At 52.7% G+C, this 19,726-nt stretch overlaps 1 protein-coding gene across 1 annotated transcript in view; it reads right to left on the bottom strand.

Annotated features, from left to right (window-relative positions):
- The window catches only part of AJAP1 (adherens junctions associated protein 1), a 116,314-nt gene that overhangs the window by 45,863 nt on the left and 50,725 nt on the right, over positions 1-19,726 (bottom strand). Inside the window, exon 2 of the mRNA XM_055418822.2 lies at positions 11,587-12,404. Within this exon, the coding sequence (XP_055274797.1) occupies positions 11,587-12,404 (818 nt within the window). The remainder of the gene's footprint in view (positions 1-11,586; positions 12,405-19,726) is intronic.

Here is a 19,726-nt window from a genome sequence, read left to right as displayed (position 1 = left end):
GAGTGTATTAATTAATGATCCATCTTGAGCTGTTGATGTGTAATTTATTTCAATGATTTTTTTTTCCTGGGACATGGGAGAACAATGGGCCTTGAGCTGGGCAGGGTGAGAAGAGGGTGGGAGCAGCAGCCTTGGGGGCCCACAGGCCCCGTGACCATCAAGGGTTGATGGGGAAACTGGCGGGGGTCTGCAGCCAGGACAGAGGCGACAGGTCCAGCGAGGCTGGTTCTGATGACAGAGAGCCCACAGGAGGGTGGGTTAGGGGAAGTGAGGGTCCCAGGCCCAAGGTGGAGTGGAAAACTCCATGAGGGGACGTGGCCAAGACTGACGTTCGCAGGAAAGTTGCTGTACATGTACAGCATGTACGCTCAGTCGCTTTCGGCGTGTCCTACTCTTTGCGACCCTATAGACTGTAGCCAGAACTGGCCAGAAGGACAGGGGGCATAAGTCTTCAGGACACCCTGAGGATGTAAGCCGCCCTACCCCCTCCACCTGCCCTGCATGGTGCCCACCCTATGGAAGCTCATGGCAGCGGCAGGGCAGACTAGAGTGTGTTCATTGCCCAGATGCTTCAGTTTTCCTAATAATGGGCTGGAGGCACCAGCCTGTCCTCAGCTACTGCCGAGACACCAGAAGAGCTGGCGTGCTGCTGGTCATGCATCGTCACCCATGGCGGCTCATCGTCTCCTGAGCCTCTGGGAACAGCGCCCCATCTGATGTCCACTAATGGGCCAGTCCTCCGCTGGCCAGAGGTGCCCCTCAGTCTTGCCAAACAGGCAGCTGACCACCGACCACATTTTTGGATGCGGTGCGAGCCCTGGGGCTGGGGTCCATGCCTCCTGCATGTCCACCCAGTCCCCATGGGGGCAGAACATCATTTCCAATAAAGCCTGGATCTCATAAGAAAGAGTGAGGGGCTCGTTTCTGAGTCTGATTCTGTGCCAGGAGCAGGGCCAGTTCAGGTGTGGCTTAGAGAAGACTGTTAAAGGGTGCACTCCAGACGGCCGTTCCCTGGCCCAACAGTGCCTCCAGCCTCGGGCAAAGTCTCTCACAGAGGAGAAACTGACACCCGTATGTGGAAGGGGCTGCCGTTGGCATCAGCTTACAGACGGAAGGCAGCACAAAGAGCCTGGGATGCTCTGGGAATCTGGCAAGTGTGTGTGTGCTCAAGTTGCTCAAGTCATGTCTGACTCTAATATCCCATGGACTGCAGCCCACAGGCTACCCTGTCCATGGGATTCTTCAGGCAAGAATACTGGAGTGGACTGCCATTTCCTTCTCCAGGGGGATCTTTCCAACCCAGGTATCAAACAAACGTATCCTGCATCTTCTGCATTGCAGGTGGATTCTTTACCACTTAAGCCATCAGAGAAGCCAAGAACTGTCTCAACTGGGTTGGGGGGAGATGCAAGGCCCTGGTAGAGGGGATGCAGCTGGAATGGATTCTTCCAAGTCTGATGACCCACTATTTAACCTGGCGATGATGCCAAGCTCACCTCACTAGGTGAAGGGCCACAGGTGAGGCCCTCGTCATTGCCAAGACAGCATGGACAGAAGCTGCAGTTTCCTTGCTTCTGCAGGAGAAAATCTCCGGGCACTGCCAACTGCCAGCCAGAGCCAACCAAAGTTCCTCCCATTGCAGTGACTGAATGGCAGCCCCACCGAGGCAGCCATGTCCTAACCCCTGGAGCCTGTCAATATGGCCTTATTTAGAAAAAGGACTTCTGCAAATGTAATTACGTTAACAGTCTCAAGATGAGACCATCCTGGTTATCAGGTTGGACCCTAAATCCAATGGCAGGTGTCCTTACAAGGGGACACAGACACAGAAGGAAGAAGCCTTGTGAGGATGAGGCTGAGATTAGAGGGATGCAGCCACAAGCCAAGGATGCTGGGGCCCCCAGAATTTGGACAAGGCAGGAAGGATGGTCCCCCAGAACCTCTGGAGGAAGCACAGCCTGTCACACCTCCATTTTGGTCCTCTGCCCTCCAGAACTGGGAGAGAAAGAACTTCTCTTGGTTTTTGGCACCCCCATTTGGGTTGATTCATTGCTCTGGCCCCAGGACACTCAAGCTCAGAAGAAAGCTGGCCCTTCTATCTGCAGCACGTGGGTGGGGGTGGGGCCTGGGACTCATGGGGTGCAGGATATCCAGGATTCTCAGAGGACTGGGGCATCTTGGAATGTGAGGACATGTTTGGTTGTCATGACAGTTGGCAATAGCTGGGTGAGGCTGAGATGCTGCCTGCCCTGCAGGATGCGGGACGGACATGCATCCCCTGACGGCCCTCCATCCTGCGTGACTACAGATGCCCTGTCCTGCTGAACGTTTGGGCTCTGAACACTCGAGCCCAGAGAGCCTCCTACAGCTCCATGTACAGACCCACCATGTTTTTGCATGATGTTAAAAAGCACCAAAATTTCCAGAACTCGACCACCACACATAGCGGAAGGAAGCTGTATTAATCTGTCCCAGAGAGCTGCTCCCCATTTCAGAAAGCCACTGCCCTCGAGGCCCAGAAGACACATCTGTCTCAGCTCATGTGGCATCACGTTCCTGGTGAGGCCAGGGGTAGGGGGGTGGGGGCCCTTCGAGTCCCTCCTTCCACCTCCCAGTTGTGCACTGCTGCTGCTGCTAAGTCACTTTAGTCGTGTCCGACTCTGTGCGACCCCATAGACAGCAGCCCACCAGGCTCCCCCGTCCCTGGGATTCTCCAGGCAAGAACACTGGAGTGGGTTGCCATTTCCTTCTCCAATGTGTGAAAGTGAAAAGTGAAAGTGCACAGACCAGCGTTTATTCTAAGCAAACTTCCGTTGTGTTGCCTCTGAATCAGTCAGGGCACTGCACAAGTTTTTAGAACCAAAGATTTTGGCAGGCTGTACTTTCTATGAAAAGGTACATCAGAAGTGAGTTAAGGGAACATTGGCAAATGTGTACCAGGAACCCAGGCTCTGTGTCCGGATGGGGCAGGGGTCCTGACCTAGAGCCCTGGTCTTTCCTTCTCCTGCCCCCAGCATCCTCCACCCAGCCCAGCTTCCTCCAGTCACTACTGTCCCCTGAAGTCGTTCCTCCTGCCCTGTCTCCACAGAGGACACTGGCGTCTCCCTCATGTGCAGGTGGGGACCGAAGGGGACCCAGGCGTGCACCTCTTTGGGACTCTGCTCTCGGCCCCAGGACACGCCCCCGGAGTCCTGGCCGGGGCCTGAGCTGCTGGCCTTTCTGGACAGCGTGTGAGATCACATCATGTGGGCATATAACCTTCCATCCACCCTAGCTGGGCTCTGATGGTGAAGCCCCCCACCACCAGCACAATGGAGCTTCTTATAGGCCCAAGAGGACACGGAAGGTTCTTTTATCACTGGACCTCACACATGGGCCCAGATTATCCTAATGAATAAGGCAGTCAGCTTCCTTTTGGACTCCAGACCCGACTCCCCCAAATCTCTCCCTACCAATGCAGGAGACACAAAGGACAGGGTTCGATCCCTGGGTTGGGAAGATCTCCCGGAGGAGGGCACAGCAGCCCATTCCAGTATTCTTGCCTATAAAACCCCATAGACAGAGAAACTACAGCCCAAAGTGTCACACACGACTGAGCGACTAAGCACCACACCCCTCAAATCAGGATGTCCTGAAGCTTCAGGCAATAGGGTGTGTGGTGGGGAGGGAGGGCCCCCCCAGAGTCATGGAAAGAGCCCTGGCCTGGGGTGAGGAGGGCAGGGCCCAGGCCCACCAGCCTCCCTCAACCTCAGCACCACCACCTCTACCCGCTGGCAGTTTAAGAAAAAGGAGAGTGAAGCCGAGCTTGGAGCATGGAAAGTGCTTCCTTGCTACTTATTGTGGGGTGGGGAGGTATGCAGGGGGTGTCTGGAGAGAAGCAAGCTACCTTCATGAAAGGACAGTTCAGCCCATGACCTCCCCCAGGTAGGATGTCCCCCAAACCACACATGTGCTGCTAATGTACCTCACTGGCGGGTTCTGCTGGGTTTGGGGGAGGCAGGGGGTAATTCCAGCTGCTGAAACCCTTCCAGGACAGAGAAAGGTCACTGGAGAGCTGCCATAGAGCTGGCCGGGCACCTGAACACCCTCCTCCTCCTGCTAACATCTTTGGGGAGCATTTGAAGGACATAAAATAAGCAGCATTCTCCCAGCGCTGGCACTGTCCCATCCCCCAAAAGAGGTGGACTCCACCATGTCAGCGCTACCCAGGCCCTCCCAGGAGCTCCACGCTCCACCAGGGTCAGTATGGTCAAGTCTCAGGACAGCTTCGCAGGGCGGAAGGCATTTTCCAGCTCTGCAGGCAGGGGAGCCAGGACCCGTTAAGGTCACGTGTACTGTTGAAGACACACCACTGGCCTGCGAGTGGGAGGCCAGGGCCCAGGGCAGGTCTGGTCAAATCAGGGGTTCTCTCTGCTGCACACCCCCAACACCCCCCACCTCAGGCTTCATCCCCCATGCGGCTCCCTAGACAGACTAATCATCCCTGCTGCTAAAGAAAACTTCTAGAAAAGTAAGCTTCCTCCTCTACCATCGCTGATCATCACCTCCTAAGAACAGACTTTGGCTTCTCTGGTTGCTTAGTGGTAAATAATCCGTCACCAATACAGGAGACTAGGGATCGATCCCTGGGTCAGGAAGACCCCCTGGAGTAGGAAATGGCAACCCACTCCAGTATTCTTGCCTGGAGAATCCCATGGACAGAGGAGCCTGAAGGGCTCTGCAGCTCCAGCTCTTGGCAGACTGCAAAGAGTCGGAGTGACTGAGTGACTAAACAATAACAAATAGACTTAAGTCGCTGAACCACATGGAAAGCAAAGACCGAAGGCCTGGTGACCACAAGGCACGTCCACCACCCAAAGGCAGTCGGAACTGGGTCTCTGGATCTGGGCGGGGGCTCTCGGGAGACCTGGGCTTCACTGGGAACCTACCTGCTGCAGGTGAAGGCACAGTTTCTCCCCAGATGTATTCACCTGGGCCTTTTCACGTTACTCACTGTAACCCAGGGCCACACCTGGGCGGGGGGGAAGGGAACAGGAGGGGTGACATCTCACCCCAAACGGTGGCTCTGAAACCCCCTTCCCAGCATCTGCCTGCTGACCCTAGAGCTCGCCTGCACCTGAGAACTGTTGGGCCCACTGCTCAACCCCCCGGCTGGCAGGCTACTGAAGCTAGAAGCCAGCAGGCCAAAGCTCCTTCAAGGTCCTCCTTTCACTGACGACAAAACGGGAGGGAAGCAGCATCAAGGCTGTAGCTCCAGCTCTTGGCAGAAGGACATAGGGCTGCTTATGGTCCTGTCTCAGTTCTGAGTTAGCTCAGGGCCCTCACAGGTTTTCTCTTCCAGCTTCTGTTCCAGAGGCAAGAAGACAGTCCCGGGGTCGGCCATCACCCCCTCAACGACAGGAGTCCCTCTACCAGGCAGGCCTCCAGGCTTCCAGAAGCACCAGGCTCCCCAGGCTCTGCCCCTGTTCACCCTCCCAATCCATCAGGACTCGCCTCATTCTCTCTTCCTCCCCGATCCGTGTTTGCAGAATAACAACTGAGCTGGAGCCTAGCCGGTGTTTGTGACATTCCCGCTAGTGTCCTTAACTGTCATTTGCCTCTCTTGTGCCCTTCCCTGTCTGGCTTTCCCAGAGAGATTTTTAAACTCCTTGAGAAGAGGACGCTGGGATGGGTCTTCCACTTCCTGGCCCCTCTCCACCCCGAGGTGCAACATTTAATGTCAATTAAGGAATGAATGGTTTCCTGAGCAGGTGATCAGAAGCTAGAAACTCTGAGACCAGTTCTCTTAACATAGTCAAATAAAAATGCTATCAATGATGTTCTATGTAATATTTAATCACAATGCTTAGAATCATTCCCCTGTGAGTGCATGAAACCATGAACTCAGTCCACCGTATATCAGGCGGGTCTGTGAGTGCAGTTCCCACGGAGCGGAGATGTATCCTACAGGGCGTGTAGGAAACAACCCCCATGCCCTGGGTGGCCGGCAGCCCCAGGGACACCTTTAGAGGACATTGGTTTCCAGAGTGAGGAGGCATCAGCCCAGGCCTCTTCCTGCAGCTCCCCAGGGCCTGGTGAGGACAACAGCCCAGGGGTGTGGAAGGCCCTGGCTTCCAGAAAGTGCAATATAGGCACCTGGGTTCCACAAGAATTGAAGAACCTTCTGGATCCCAAGGTGCTCTTGGAAGGAGAATGAAACCCTGAGGGAAACAAAGAACTTAAGAAGCACTAATTGCAAGAGGTTGGAGCAGGAAGCATGTGAAGGGAATAAAAGGAATCCAGTGACAGAGTCATCTCCAGGAGAATCCGAGGTCGGCTTTAATGAGTCAGAGCTCATTTATCCACTTGGTGTGAACACAGCTTTGCTCAGCAAAAGCAAGGAAGTGCCTGGGGAGGCTGGACAGGTCCAGGAGCTGTCGGCAGACGCATAGGATCCCTGCCTGTGGCGAGGACGGGTCACTGCAGAACCACAGCCAATAGGACAGGCCACACCCCATCTACCCTGGAGGTCCCAACGAAGACCCTGAAGACCAGCCTCGTCATCTACAGAGTTCAGCGTGTTTAGCAAAGCTCCACATGCTCATTTCTCCATTGATGCTCTTATACCAATTAAGCCATTCAAAACTTTTGAAGTTCATGAGTCATTTGCTTCAAATATCTTTAAATTAAGGACAGATTCATTTCCCTGGTAGCAAACACCCAGCAAGTTAATTAAAGGGGGCTCAGCATTTAAACCACCACCGTGGCTTCAAACAGAAGGGGAGGGCCACATCTCTGTCCCTTCCATTTGCCTCTCACTGCCTTCTCCTCCGATTCGGGCATCTAGAAACTACTCCATCGTTACACAACTTAGTCCCAAGGTCTCCGCACTCCTGGTTCAAGTCAGCTGACCATTAGGGTGAAAGAAGATGACAACAGCCCATCCCACAAAGAGGACACTGAAGGCCCCTGGTGACAAGGACAAAGCAACCTGGAAATCACCCTTGGAAACGCATGAGCGGATTCCAATGTAAAAATCACCAGGCAGAGCTGGGAGGACATCTGAGCCACTGTATCCTTGAGCTGCCGGGTGTCACGCATCTGTGATTGATCCAAATGGGGACAAAGCTTGAATGACAATGGGGACCTTGGCCTCCTGGGCAGTGCACCCTCCCAGAGCTGTAAGTGAGGGCAGGTAGGGAAAGTGTCAGCTGTATCTGTGCAGGCAAGGGGCCAGAGGCCAGCAGGCTGGGTCAAGGACTGGCAGGGCTGGGAAATCTTCACTGAGTACTAACTGTAGCCATGAATTTGAGCAAACTCCGGGAGATGGTGAAGGACAGGGAAGCCTGGCCTGCTGCAATCCAGGGTCACAAAAAGCCAGACACAACTGAGCAACTGAAACAACAGCATAGCCAAGTGCCCAGGAGATCCCACAGCAGGCAAAGGCGGGACTGAAACCAGCTGGCTTAAACTCCCCACGGCTCCCTTTCCGAGGATTAAGACTGAAGCCTGGGAAATGACTTTCCATTTTTCCCCCGGGAGACTCTGTGATTCTACACTCGGAACACGACCAGCAGGAGAGCTGTCACAGGAGGAAGATGCTTTGCTGTGGGGAGCCCTCCCCTCCAACCTCAGGTGAACTGCTGACCGTCTGACACGCCGTCTCCGCCAGCACCACGTGAGGCTGGAGCTCAACGCCTCCGCGAACCTGAGCCAGGTGATTTTCCATCCCAGGCAGCTCCTGGCTAAGCATCATCTACAGCTTTGCTCGGAGCACCAAGGTCAGTGACGAGAGCATGGGGACCTCAGCTAAGGACCTCATCAAATGAACTCACCATGAGAAGAGCGAGTGGAGCAGAAAGCCAGTGATCGTCCAAGAATAATAACCATCATTGTCATCACTACCAGTACCACCAGCACCATCACCTCCATCATCTACACCATCCCTATCATCAGGATCACCATCCCCATCTCTGTTATCACCATCACCATCCCCATCATCCCCACCTCTCACCAGCACCACCATCATCGTCACTGTCACCATCATCATTATCACATTAACAGCAGCAAACACATCCTGAGGAACTGTTCTGTAACAGGCATTGTGTGTGCGTGCTCAGCCCCTTCACTTGTGTCTGACTCTTTGCAACTATTCGAACTGTAGCCTGCCTGGCTCCTCTGTCCATGGGATTCTCCAGGCAAGAATACTGGAGTGGGTGGCCACCCCCTCCAGGGGATCTTCCCAACCCAGGGGTGGAACCCGAGTCTCCTGCTTCTCCTGCGTTGCAGGCAGATTCTTAACTGCTGAGCCACCAGGGAAGCCCCATGACAGGCACTGAGCACCTGGCATATACTATCTCACTTAATTTTTACAACATTATGAGATGCTTTATTCTGTAATTCCCACTGATGCACAAAGAGGAGAGGCAAGTTGTCCTGGTTCAAACAACTAATACAAATGAAGCCAGGAATTGGCATCAGGCTGCATCACTCTTAACCATCACACTAAAACTAGGAGACATCTCCCAACCACTTTATAGTCCTTGGACAATTCCAGTAGTGTTTCTATAAAATGCTACCTTCTGGCAGATTTCATAGGGCTTCAAATCACCAGCCACCTGCCCTTTCTATGCCCACCAATGTCTGTGCTACAGAAAGAAAGGAAAATAGAACATTCCCCTTCTAAACATTTCTCTACAGAAAGAAAAATACAACAGCTCCCTAGGGCTCCCTTGGTGGCTTGGTGGTAAAGAATCCACCTGCCAATGAAGGAGACACAGGTTCAATCCCAAGAAGTTCCCACATACCTCAGAGCAACTAAGTTGATCCCAGCCTTTGCTCTAGAGTCTGTGCTCCACAAGAGAAGCCACTACCATGAGAAGACCATGCATTGCTATGAAGACTAGCTCCCATTCTCTGCAACCAGAGAGAGCCCTCACGGTAACAAAGACCCAGCACAGCCAAAAATAAGTAAATACGGTTATTAAAAAAATAACTCCCTAAGTCTGAGTCCAGAGACTCTTCTTTGGACAACAGAACTGACTTAGCAAATTCTTTGTATCTCCTCTTAAAGCCTTAATTCCAGACTCGGGGGGCAGTGAGTGGGCAAGACTGGGCCTGTTTGCCCTCAACATCTGTAACCCTCTCCTTGCAGTCACTCCTGCTGGGTATAAAAACAACTGGTGCGAATGGAGGATTCTTGGCTGCCAGGCACCACGTTTTGTACTCAGGGTTGATTTATGGAGGCCTCACAGCAACCTTTTAGGAGAGATATTTTAAAGCTCTAATTATGCTGATGAAGAAAATATAAAGAGAGAAGAGAACTTTCCCAGAATGACCCAGCCACATTCAGCAGATCTGCAGCTTAGAAGCAGGTACTGCTCACTACAGCTCGCACAACCCCCCAGACCACTGCTCTGGGATCCCCAAGGCCACCCTTGCTGCCTTAAGTCCTGGCCAAGAAGTGTGAGTAGTGGTCATACTCCAAAGAGTGGGGGTCTTAGGTCTGCATCTGACCACTAGGGGGATTCTCAGGACCCCTGCTTGGGCTCTCGATGCTCTGGGGCTTGGGTCACTTTTGTAGGACCAGTTGAGCATGGAGGAGCCCAGTTAGGAGAATCATCTCTGCATTTTCTCTCTTTTCTTGCCTTGAATTTGAAGCTGAGGACAGTGGGGTGCCCCTCCTCAGCATCCAGCATCACTTCCCAGAATGAGCATTTCTCTGCATTAAAAGCAAACACACATATTTTCCCCCATTTAAATTTGTTGTGCTAAACAAATTAATCTAGCACCAGATTATATTATGAAGAACCATAAATCTTTTCCAAGATAAGCATCTGTCGAGTTGGATTAGCAATATCCAATGTACTGTGAATTAATTTGCTAAGCCTTATAATGGTGTCCCGGGCGTTTAGCTTTAGTAATAACAAATGTAATTTGGAAGAAATGGGAACTCGTTTTCTCATCCATGTCTATATAGTAAGTGACGTAGGCAGGGAGATGACAATAAATGAACGCACCACTAAATTCTATTATGATGAAGGCTTGGGAGTTTACTGAGGTAAAAACTAATGCTTTGTAAACTGCCTCTTGGGTGCCTGGCACAGAAATGAACGGCAGGCTCTGTGAGTCTGTGGATTCCAGAAGGAGGCTACGGGAGAGGTGGTTGAAGCACAGTCCTGCAGACCCTCACCCATGATGCTCCCAAGCTCACAGTCTCCATCCCTCCATCCTGGCCCATGGCCCCCAGCCTTGAGATGGAGCTTGACTTTGCGTCCACAGATATGTTGCTCTCTAGGGAAGAACTGCTCAGAATAAAAACTGCAGCTCTCTTGTCCAGGTGAAGGGAGGAAGTAGGTCATGGAACAAAGGCCACCCACTCTATGGAAACCTGTCCAACTAATGACCATAGCCTGCCTGCCGGCCAGTTCGCAGAATGCAAGGGACAGTGTGGCCATCGGGCTACACAGGGATCCTGAGGAGCAATCCTCTCTGTCCTCTGGGTTCTGAAGAGGATCCGTGTCAGCTCCAAACCCCAAGGAAGTAGAGAGGCAAGCGGGGGTGGGAGAGGCTGCACAGTGCCCCCATCCTTTTCCTGCTTATGCCCTGGAATTTGCATCCTGCATTACAAGTTAGCAAATACTGCTACTGGTCAAGAATGTGCATGGACAGTTCCAAACTAAACCTGAAAGTCGTGATGGAGCCTGGGGCCATGGCCTGTTTACAGAAGCCAAGGATGCTAGCAGTGGGTGGGAACAAACGGGTCCAGGATTCTGGGCTGTCCCTTTGCCGGCCTGAAGCCAGGTATATACAGGGGGCTACTAGAGAAGGTAAGTGCTTTGGCCTGGGAGATTTCCAAGGGCTACTCCCTTTGAAGCAACTGGAGGAGTTGAGAAAGAAAAACTGACGATGCAGTAGATATTTCAAAACCAAGAAATGCTAATTGTCTGCACGCACCTAGAATGACACAGGCAGAAGAACCAAAGCCATCTGTCTGATCTCCATCCTCCAAACACCTCTTAACCTGACTTCAGGGACAAGATACCCCAGAACTTGAGTCAGTGTGCAAAGCCTCAGCTAACACTGAAGGGAATTCCTCCTGACAACGGCCTCCGTCTCTCCTGCTGTTTAAGGTAATCCCTAACGCTGGGTTGGTCTGGTAGTTGCCCCTCTGGAGGGCTGCACCCTGGAAGGTTTCTGAAGATGCCACACACACCCTACTTCCATTAGCAGATGTGCTCACTCCTGACTCCCGGGCTGGTCCAGGAGATTAAGTTCTGGCATTTGAGAAGATGCTGCTCCATGTCTGGTGGGGCTCAGAACCCCCCTACACAGGCAGGGCAGGTACATGCCCACCTCTAGGTCACTACTAGGGAGAGACCCTCTCCCTTCTCGCTTAATCTACTAGAAGAGCCTGGCCCCTCCTCGTAGAGCACAACCCATCTTTGCCAGGACGAGGACATGTGCGAGTTCATGGACGCAAAGATCCCCATCTCGCCCTCAAGTACTATGGCTTTAGGAAAATGGACAATCCCAGCATCACTTGTAAGCCACACCCTCCCAAAGCACCCCCCAACCCAAACCCAACCAGAGAAGAGGTGGGCATACCTGAGGTCTCCCCCAGAACCCGCGGGGGCTGGCTGTCTTGGCCACTGTCTCTGCTGGGACTGGTGGAAGGCTCCGTTGTGCTTACCCCAATCGGGATCCTACTCCTGGGGTCCAGGGGCTCGGTGACCCCTTGAGTCTGCAGTGTCACGGAAGTGGCCGTGGTGGCTGTGGCGGTGGTAGTGGCGGTGGCCACAGTTGTCTTCCGCGTTTGGAAGATGGAGACCTTAGTGGGGCCGTAAAAGCCCGGGAATGTGTTGGATTCCAGGGCCTCCTCCTCCCCTGTGGGCCCCCAGGCAATGAACTCCGTCTCCGTGGTGGGTCTACTGCCCCGGAAGTCAAAGCTGTTGAAAGCGGGCCCCTGTAGGTGCCTCTTCCCCCGCTGCAGGAGGGCCTGCTGGTCCGTGGGGGCCCCGCTGGCCCCTGCAGAGGAGGAGGAGGTGGGGGAGGAGCCCAGGGAAGGGCTGGATTTGGCAGCAGCTGGGGGCTTGGCCAGCCCCTCTTTGGGCCCCAGAGTGGCCTCCTGATCCCTGGGTCTGTGTGCCCGTCGGGCCCGGGGACTCGGCATCTGTCCGTGACTGTGTCCACGCTCCACGCGGGGCGGCCGGGGGCTCCACACAGGAGCAGGAATCCGGGCGGGCTGTCCACTCTTAAAACTCCACAAGCGAGGCGGCCGGTGGGGTGGCCGAGGCAGTAGCCGGAACTCGGGGCCCGGGCCCAGGGACTCACACGCGGGCAGATCCAGGGCGAGCTGAAACATGGCTATAAGGATCCAAGCATGGCTTCCTAGGGAGCAGCCGGGCCAGCGGATGAACATGGAACTGCATGGGAAAGAGAGAAGAGGGTCAGTGGGGGCCTCCACCTGGGGGGCTCTCTCACCCCCATTCCAGGTCAAGGAAATGCTCTCCTAGTAATGAGCGCTAATCCCAGCTTCCAAAGAGGAACGGAACCCTTCATCAGTTCCCTTCAAAGGCCAGCTCATGTCCGCTCTGTTAGCATTGCAGAAGGACAGGCCCAACCTCACTCGTCAGGACCCACTTCTCCCAGGAGCTCTCCAATACATGGCACGTGGCCAGCTGATCAAATGCTGGTGTCAAAGAATCCATGTACAGGAGGGCCACTGAGCTCCCAAAGCCCCCAGAGAGATGATGACCTCAGGGGTCTTCCATCCCGCTTTGCTTTGACCCAGAATAAAACAGAGGTACCAAGAGGGAACCAGGGAGAGGACAGCAGAGTGGGGAATGTGTCCACACACCGCGTCCAAGGCCCAGCACGTCGCTCCGGGTCACAGAAGTTCCCACTCCGGGGTGAGTGATGCTAAGCCCGCAGCTGCCAGTCCTGAGGTCTGGAGGGACGGGGGTTTCAGCCTGTGGGGCTTCCGACGGGGCACAGAGTCCCACACCTGCTGCTCCGGCCGGGCCCTGTGCCCTGCCACCCACCCGCTCTGCCTCCTATTTCAGTCGGATGCGTCTATTTGAAAGCAGGCTTGTGGCCTCAAATGCCGTGATGTGTGCACGGGGAAAGCTGCTGACTTGTGGCTGCCTCTGGATCTCCCTCAGAAGATGTGCTGCCCGGAAGCGGAAAGTTCGTCAAGACACCAACTCCACCCAAGTGCTTGCTCTGCTGACACTGACCTCCCAGGCAGGTGCCCTGGAAAACCCTGTTTTCTGCCTCCTCAGCGTGGGGAGGCTGGGGAGGGCACACCCCTCATGCAGGGCACAGGGCTGAGCGTGCATGTGCTGGGCCCGGGGAGGATGGAGCCAGGTCAGGATATGGCCACACGCAGGGCAGGGGAACCCGGCCCCTGGGTCTTCCCACCTGCTTAGATAACTGAGGGCCAGGGACAGGTGCCCTTCAAAGTCAGAGCTCATCACCAACGTCAAATCTGAAAATTGACACAAAGCCAGAATTTAGGGATTGGCAGGGGTGGGCGAGTGTGTTTGGTGAGCTGAGCTGCCAACCCAAACACTGCTCGGAACCAGGCCTGGGGAAGCAGAGTTGGACAGCGTTTCTTAGCCGGGCTGTCATATGACTTTAAAAGGGACTAAGTCAGCCCCTGAGTGAGTATGAGGGTGTCCAAGAGCCCGGGGCTGACCTAAGCTGGCCAACACACAGGAAGGTGCCGTGTCCCCAGACATCCATGTGTTGAAAGAAAGAAACTTGTATTAATGAGTACTAATTGCCGAGAAGGACAGATACCAGAATAATAAGGCCTTGGTTTTTTAATCAGAACGAGAAAGTGCTTGGCTGCAGAAATTAGGAGCTGCTCATTATGCTAATGTTTCCGCATCGAGAGGCTGCCGGTGTGCAGTTCTCGGCATGGCCAGCCCAGGGAGGTGCAGTGACCAGGCCAGCCTCGCACACAGAGATTAGGGTCAGCGCGGGGTCCCCCAGGTGCACACCAAGCGCGGCTCCTCTGTGGCCGCGGGTGGCCCCTGGAGGTTTAGAAGCTCGGGTTCTCCCACCTCTCTGTGCATCTAGACACAAGTCCAGCCACCAGGGAAGTGAGACACTGCTTCCAGCAGGTGTGATCTCAACTTGGAGGATACCACTGACCACTCCCAGGCACCACAAGGCAGTGCTGAGCACCCTCAGCCTCACAGACACTCCTAGGCCTTGTATCACTGGGTTTCACCAGGCACCCCTATGCCTCATTTTGTAATCTCAGTCTTCACTGGGCACCACCAAGTACCACCACCTTACCAGGTGTCACTAGGCCTCACCAGATCCCACCAGGCACCCCAAGACCCCACCAGGTACTATCAGGAGCCCCCGGGTCTCACCAGGTCTCACCAGGTACAATCAGGTCCTGTTAGGTACCACCAGGCCTCAGTAGGCACCACCAGGTACCACTAGGCCTCACCTTGTAACCTTAGGCTTCACTGGGCACCACCAAGTACCACCACCTCACCAGGTCTCACCGTACCCAACCAGTCACCAATAGGCCCCTCCAGGTATGACCAGGAACCCTCAGGCCTCCCCAGGTACCTGCAGACCTCATCAGGCATGGCCCAGGCCTCTCCAGGCACCCCCAGGTACCACAGTCACATCGGGCCTCACCAGGCTGAATGAAGAGCAGCTATATACAAACCCACTTGCCACCTCTACCTGGAGAAGTACTGTCCCAGGAAATTAAAACAGCAGCCCCTGAGCCTGTGCCTGCCTGCCCAGCATAACTTCACACGCAGGATATTTCTGCCATTTTCCACCAATCATGAGCTGTAATTGGTTACCATGGAAACCCTCTTTTCCATGCCACCCAGCTGTTATGTAGAAAAGCCAGGCCATCACAATGGCAGGGAGAGCTGGATGCATTTTTCCTCTTCCAGTCCAATCTCTTTCTTTTTGAACTGGTGGACTCGTTCACAGGTAAAACAGGAGGCCAGGTGAACAGGTCAGGACAGAGGCTCCACCCATCTTACCCCTCTCTCACTGTCAGTAGCCAGGAAATGCAGGGTTCAGGGTGAGGACAGAGAGAGGCCCTCCAACAGGGAGGTCAGCGGCCGATCCTGTGGCCTCTTTACAGGGGACCCATCATCACTCATCTCTTTACAAGGGTCAAAGGCTCCAGCCTCCTGCTCTATCAGTGGGCCTGCTGCCTCTATGTGCAATCTGGACCTTCCTGGACTGGTGTGGGGACACGCTGGGCTGAAGACGCACCTTGGCATGAGGGGATTCAGCCAGTTCTGCAAGGACCATGTGAGGGGCAGCAGGTGACCTTTGTCCTCATCCTTCAGCTGGTCCTGAAATCAGGCAGGACCCCAGTAACACTCTGTTGTGACACTGCTCAGCACAGGACTGGGAAGTCCCCAACACCACACCCACTTTATGATGAAGGGGTTCTTGGAGCACCACTCACATATCCTCTCACTCAGGAAGTCATCCACGGTGCCATCAGCCTATTCTCAAGAGAACCCCACACATCTGCAGGGGCCAGGAAGGCCTGAGACTGCTGATAACACTGCTGAGGATGCCACTAACCATCAGGGCCGGCAGGTGACACACCAAGGTCAGGTCACAGTGCAGGCAGACGTGGGGCCAGCTCCCCATAAACTCTGGGGCCTCCCAGAGACCCCAGACCCCTACAAAATACCACCATTTCACCCCTACATGGATGGCTACAAGCAAAAGACACAATTCCAAGTGTCAGCGGGGATGTGGAGAGACAGGAAATCCCATGCATCATTGGTGAGACTGTGAAATGGTGCAGCCATTAAACAGTTTGGAAGTTCCTCAAAGACTAAGAGTTACCAGTGGACCCAGAAATTCCACTCTTGGGAGCAAAAATGTGTACCTGAATGTTCACAGCACTGTTATTTCTAACAGAGGAAAGGGGAGACAGCCCCAGTGTCCATCAACGGATGAGCGGATAAAGAAAGGTGGCCCAGCCCTGCAGTGGAACATTAATTGTCCATAAAATGGAAAGAAGTATGGAGGGTGGGATGAATTGGGAGATTTGGGACTGACATATATACACTATTAATTCCATGAATAAAACAGATAGCTAAGGAGAAGTGACTGTATAGCACAGGGAACTCTATTCAGTACTCTATGGTGACCTAAATGGGAAGGGAATCCAAAAAAGAGGGGATATGTGTAAACACACTGCTGATTTGCTTTGCTGTAATATTTACAGCAGGGAAGATCATTGTACAGCAACTACACTCCAATGATTTTTTTTTAAAGGAAATAAATGCTGATACACGTTACCACATGGATGGACCTTGAAGACATCACAAAGAAGTCAGTTACAAAAGGCTCCATGTTGCACGATTTCATTTACTTGAAATGCCCAGAGTCAATCAGTCCACACAGACAGAAAGTAGACTGGTGGTTGCCAGGGGCTGGGGGCAGGGAGGTTGGGAGTTACTATCTAAACTCTAATGATTACAGGATTTCTTTTAGGGGAGATAAGAATGTTCCAGAACTATAGTGGCAACGGTTTTACAAACTTGTGAATAGATTAAAGCTACTGACATCTACAGTTTAAAGGAGTGGCTTTTAGGGTGTGTAGACTGTATCTGAAGAGGTAATGTATGCCAGGGTAGTGAGTAGACAGGCTTGGGATGCACTGCACTGAGGCCTAGTCCTGCTCCCTGTCATGGGAGGCAGGAGGAAAGAAAGGATGCTGGGGTCAGAGGCGGCCTTGGCAATAAACTTGCAGCTGAGACTTCAGGTTCGTCCTCATGATCCTTGCCTGAATGTCAGGCTGCCCATCTACACTCCATGACAGACAGCTCCCCCATGGCAGCATCCCAGCCCAGACTTTCAAATGAAGAATAAACACTCCAGCCACCCCCACCCGACTGCTCCAAATTTGGGAGCTACGGCTCCATCTCACTTTACTTTCTAGTTTGCAGGCTTTTTGCTTCTCTCCCTTTTAAATTTTTATTGAAATCTTTTTTCCCCAAGAACAGTTTAATAAGATTCAGCAAATTGAGATTCAATTCGATACCTTCTGTATATTTTCTTTGCTGAAGAAAATCACTGTCAATTAAAGGAGACAAAGACGTCTCTACCATTTAAGGGTGCACTTTTCTTGAGCGAGGCGTCTGCAAGGGTGCCTCCTGCAAGCACCTGGGTTCCGCTTGCTTGAGCACCAGGGCTGGACCACAAGTTCACACAGGAGCCCTGAGTCTGCACAGCTCAGAGGCCATATCACAATCTCCAGGATGGGACAGGACCCCAGAGGTGTCAGGTAGGTGGCCAGCCTGTCCCAGCCCTGCCACAGGCAGTGACCAGCACCCTGTGTGCAATCTCAGCACCGGATGACTGAGGGACACCCACCTTCCATGTCTGGTGTTGGGCTTTTCATCAGTTGGCTTGAGGGACAAGTCACAGTAGGAATAATTCTGTTTGAGGTTGGCCCGAGTGTGGGCTTGTTGCTTTCACTTCACAGGCCCCAGGTTCCCATCCTTATTCGACATGGTTGGAGTGGGGGCACGGAGGACTCCACAACTTCTAAGAAGAATCGTGAGTCTGTGATCAATAATGGACAGGGTACAACCTGAAATGACTCCGAAGATGCACGTGCGACAGACACAGATGGGCTTCCTCCAGCACAGAGCGGGCTCTGGGGGAGCCCGTGTTCCTAAGTGGACACCCCCAGTCCCCTGCAGACTCGAGCATCTCTTCACCTGGCAGCCCTGTTCAGTCTACCTGCCCCACTTTCATCATGACCCTGCGTGCAGATGCCTCTCCACCCCACGCCACTTACTGGTTTGTTTGTTTAAATAAGCTTTGTAGAGCAGTTTTATCTTTTTTAAATTTAAAAAACCTTTTATTTTGTATTGGAGTATAGCCAATTAACAATGTTGTGATAGCTTCAGGTGAACAGCGAATGGACTTAGCCATACATATACATATATCCATTCTCCCCAAAACGCCCCTTCCATCCAGGCTGCAACATAATACATAGCAGAGTTTCCTGTTCCATACAGTAGGTCCTTGCTGATTACACATTTTAAATACAGCAGTGTGCACACGTCCATCTCAAATTCCCTAATTACCCCTTCCCCCACCCCCGCCGTCCATCCCCCTCCCTGAACCATAAGTTCCTTCTCCAAGTCTGTGACTCTGCTTCTATTTTGTAAATAAGTTCATGTGTATCATTTCAGATTCCACATAAAAGGGATGTCATATATTTCTCCTTCTCTGTCTGATTTACTTCACTCACTATGACACTCTCTAGGTCCATCCATGTTGCTGCGAGCGGTATTATTTCATTCTTTTGAATGGCTGAGTAAGATTACATCGTGTATATGGACCACATCATCTTTATCCATTTCTCTGTCGGTGGACGTTTAGGTTGTTTCCACGTCTTGGCCATCGTAAACAGCGCTGCAATGAACACTGGCACGCGAGTATCATTTTGGATCATGTTTTCCTCTGGTATACACCCAGGAATGGGATTGCAGGGTCATATGGTAGTTTTTAGAGCAGTTTTAGATTCACAGAAAATTGCACAAGGGCACAGAGAGCTCCTGTGTAGTCCTCCAGAGTCCTTGATGAGAACATCCTACATCACCAATGTGAATCCGTCAAAACTAAGAGAACACACGGGCCCGTGACCAGGAACCAAGTTCCACACTGTATTAGGGTTTCACCAGTTTTCTCTTGCAGGATCCCGCTCAGGCCCCTATGTGACATTAGTCATCACGTTTCTGCAAGCTCCTCTCGACCGTGATGGACACTCAGACTCGCCTTCTCTAGACGACCTTGAAAGTTTTGAGCAGGATGGGTCAGGTAGTTTGTCAGATGGTTCTCTGCTGGGATTTGTCTGGTGTTTCTCTCAAGGTTAGACTGGGCTGATGCGTTCTTGGGAGGAACCACAGAACGGCAGCAGCCTCCTCATCATGAGACATAGGGGGCACCTGCTGTCTGCACAACCCACCACTGCTGATGACCTCAGCCCCCTGTGACGTCCTGTCGGCCAGGAGTCACCACTGAAAAGTGAGGACTGTGCCCTTTCCACATGCTCATCTCAGGAAGCAGGACCCCAAACACAGCAAACACTCGAGGGAGAAAACCCACTTTTAACTTTTTTAACTTTTCAAACCTCACCCATTCGGCAGCCAAGCCATGTTGTTGTTCAATTGCTAAGTCATATCCAACTCTTTGCAAACTCTTGGACTGCAACACACCAGGCTTCCCTGTCCTTCACTATCTCCCGGAGTTTGCTCAAACTCATGCCCATTGAGACAGTGATGCCATCCAACCATCTCGTCCTCTGTCACCCCCTTCTCTTCCTGCCTTCATTAGTTCCCTATTACTGCAAATATTTCAATATTTCCCAGCATCAGGGTCTTTTCCAAAGAGTCAGCTCTTCGCATCAGGTGGCCAAAGTCTTAGAGCTTCAACTTCAGCATCAGTCCTTCCAATGAATATTCACGACTGATTTCCTTGAGGATTGACTGGTTTGATCTCCTTGTGGTCCAAGGGACTCTGAAGAATCTTCTCTAACATCACAATTTGAAAGCATCAGTTCTTCAGCACTCAGCCTTCTCTACGGTCCAACTCTAACATCCACACACGGCTACAGGAAAAACCATAGATTTGACTATACAGAGTTTTGTCAGCAAAGTGATGTCTCTGCTTATTAATACTCTGTGGAAAGGGACAAATTTGAAGAAGTCACTGTCCC

This window comes from Moschus berezovskii, chromosome 17, assembly GCF_049115385.1.
Source record: "Moschus berezovskii isolate FMDL1 chromosome 17, NW_MosBer_1.0, whole genome shotgun sequence".
NCBI lineage: Eukaryota > Metazoa > Chordata > Mammalia > Artiodactyla > Moschidae > Moschus > Moschus berezovskii.
This window is presented reverse-complemented; position numbering and strand designations above follow the sequence as displayed.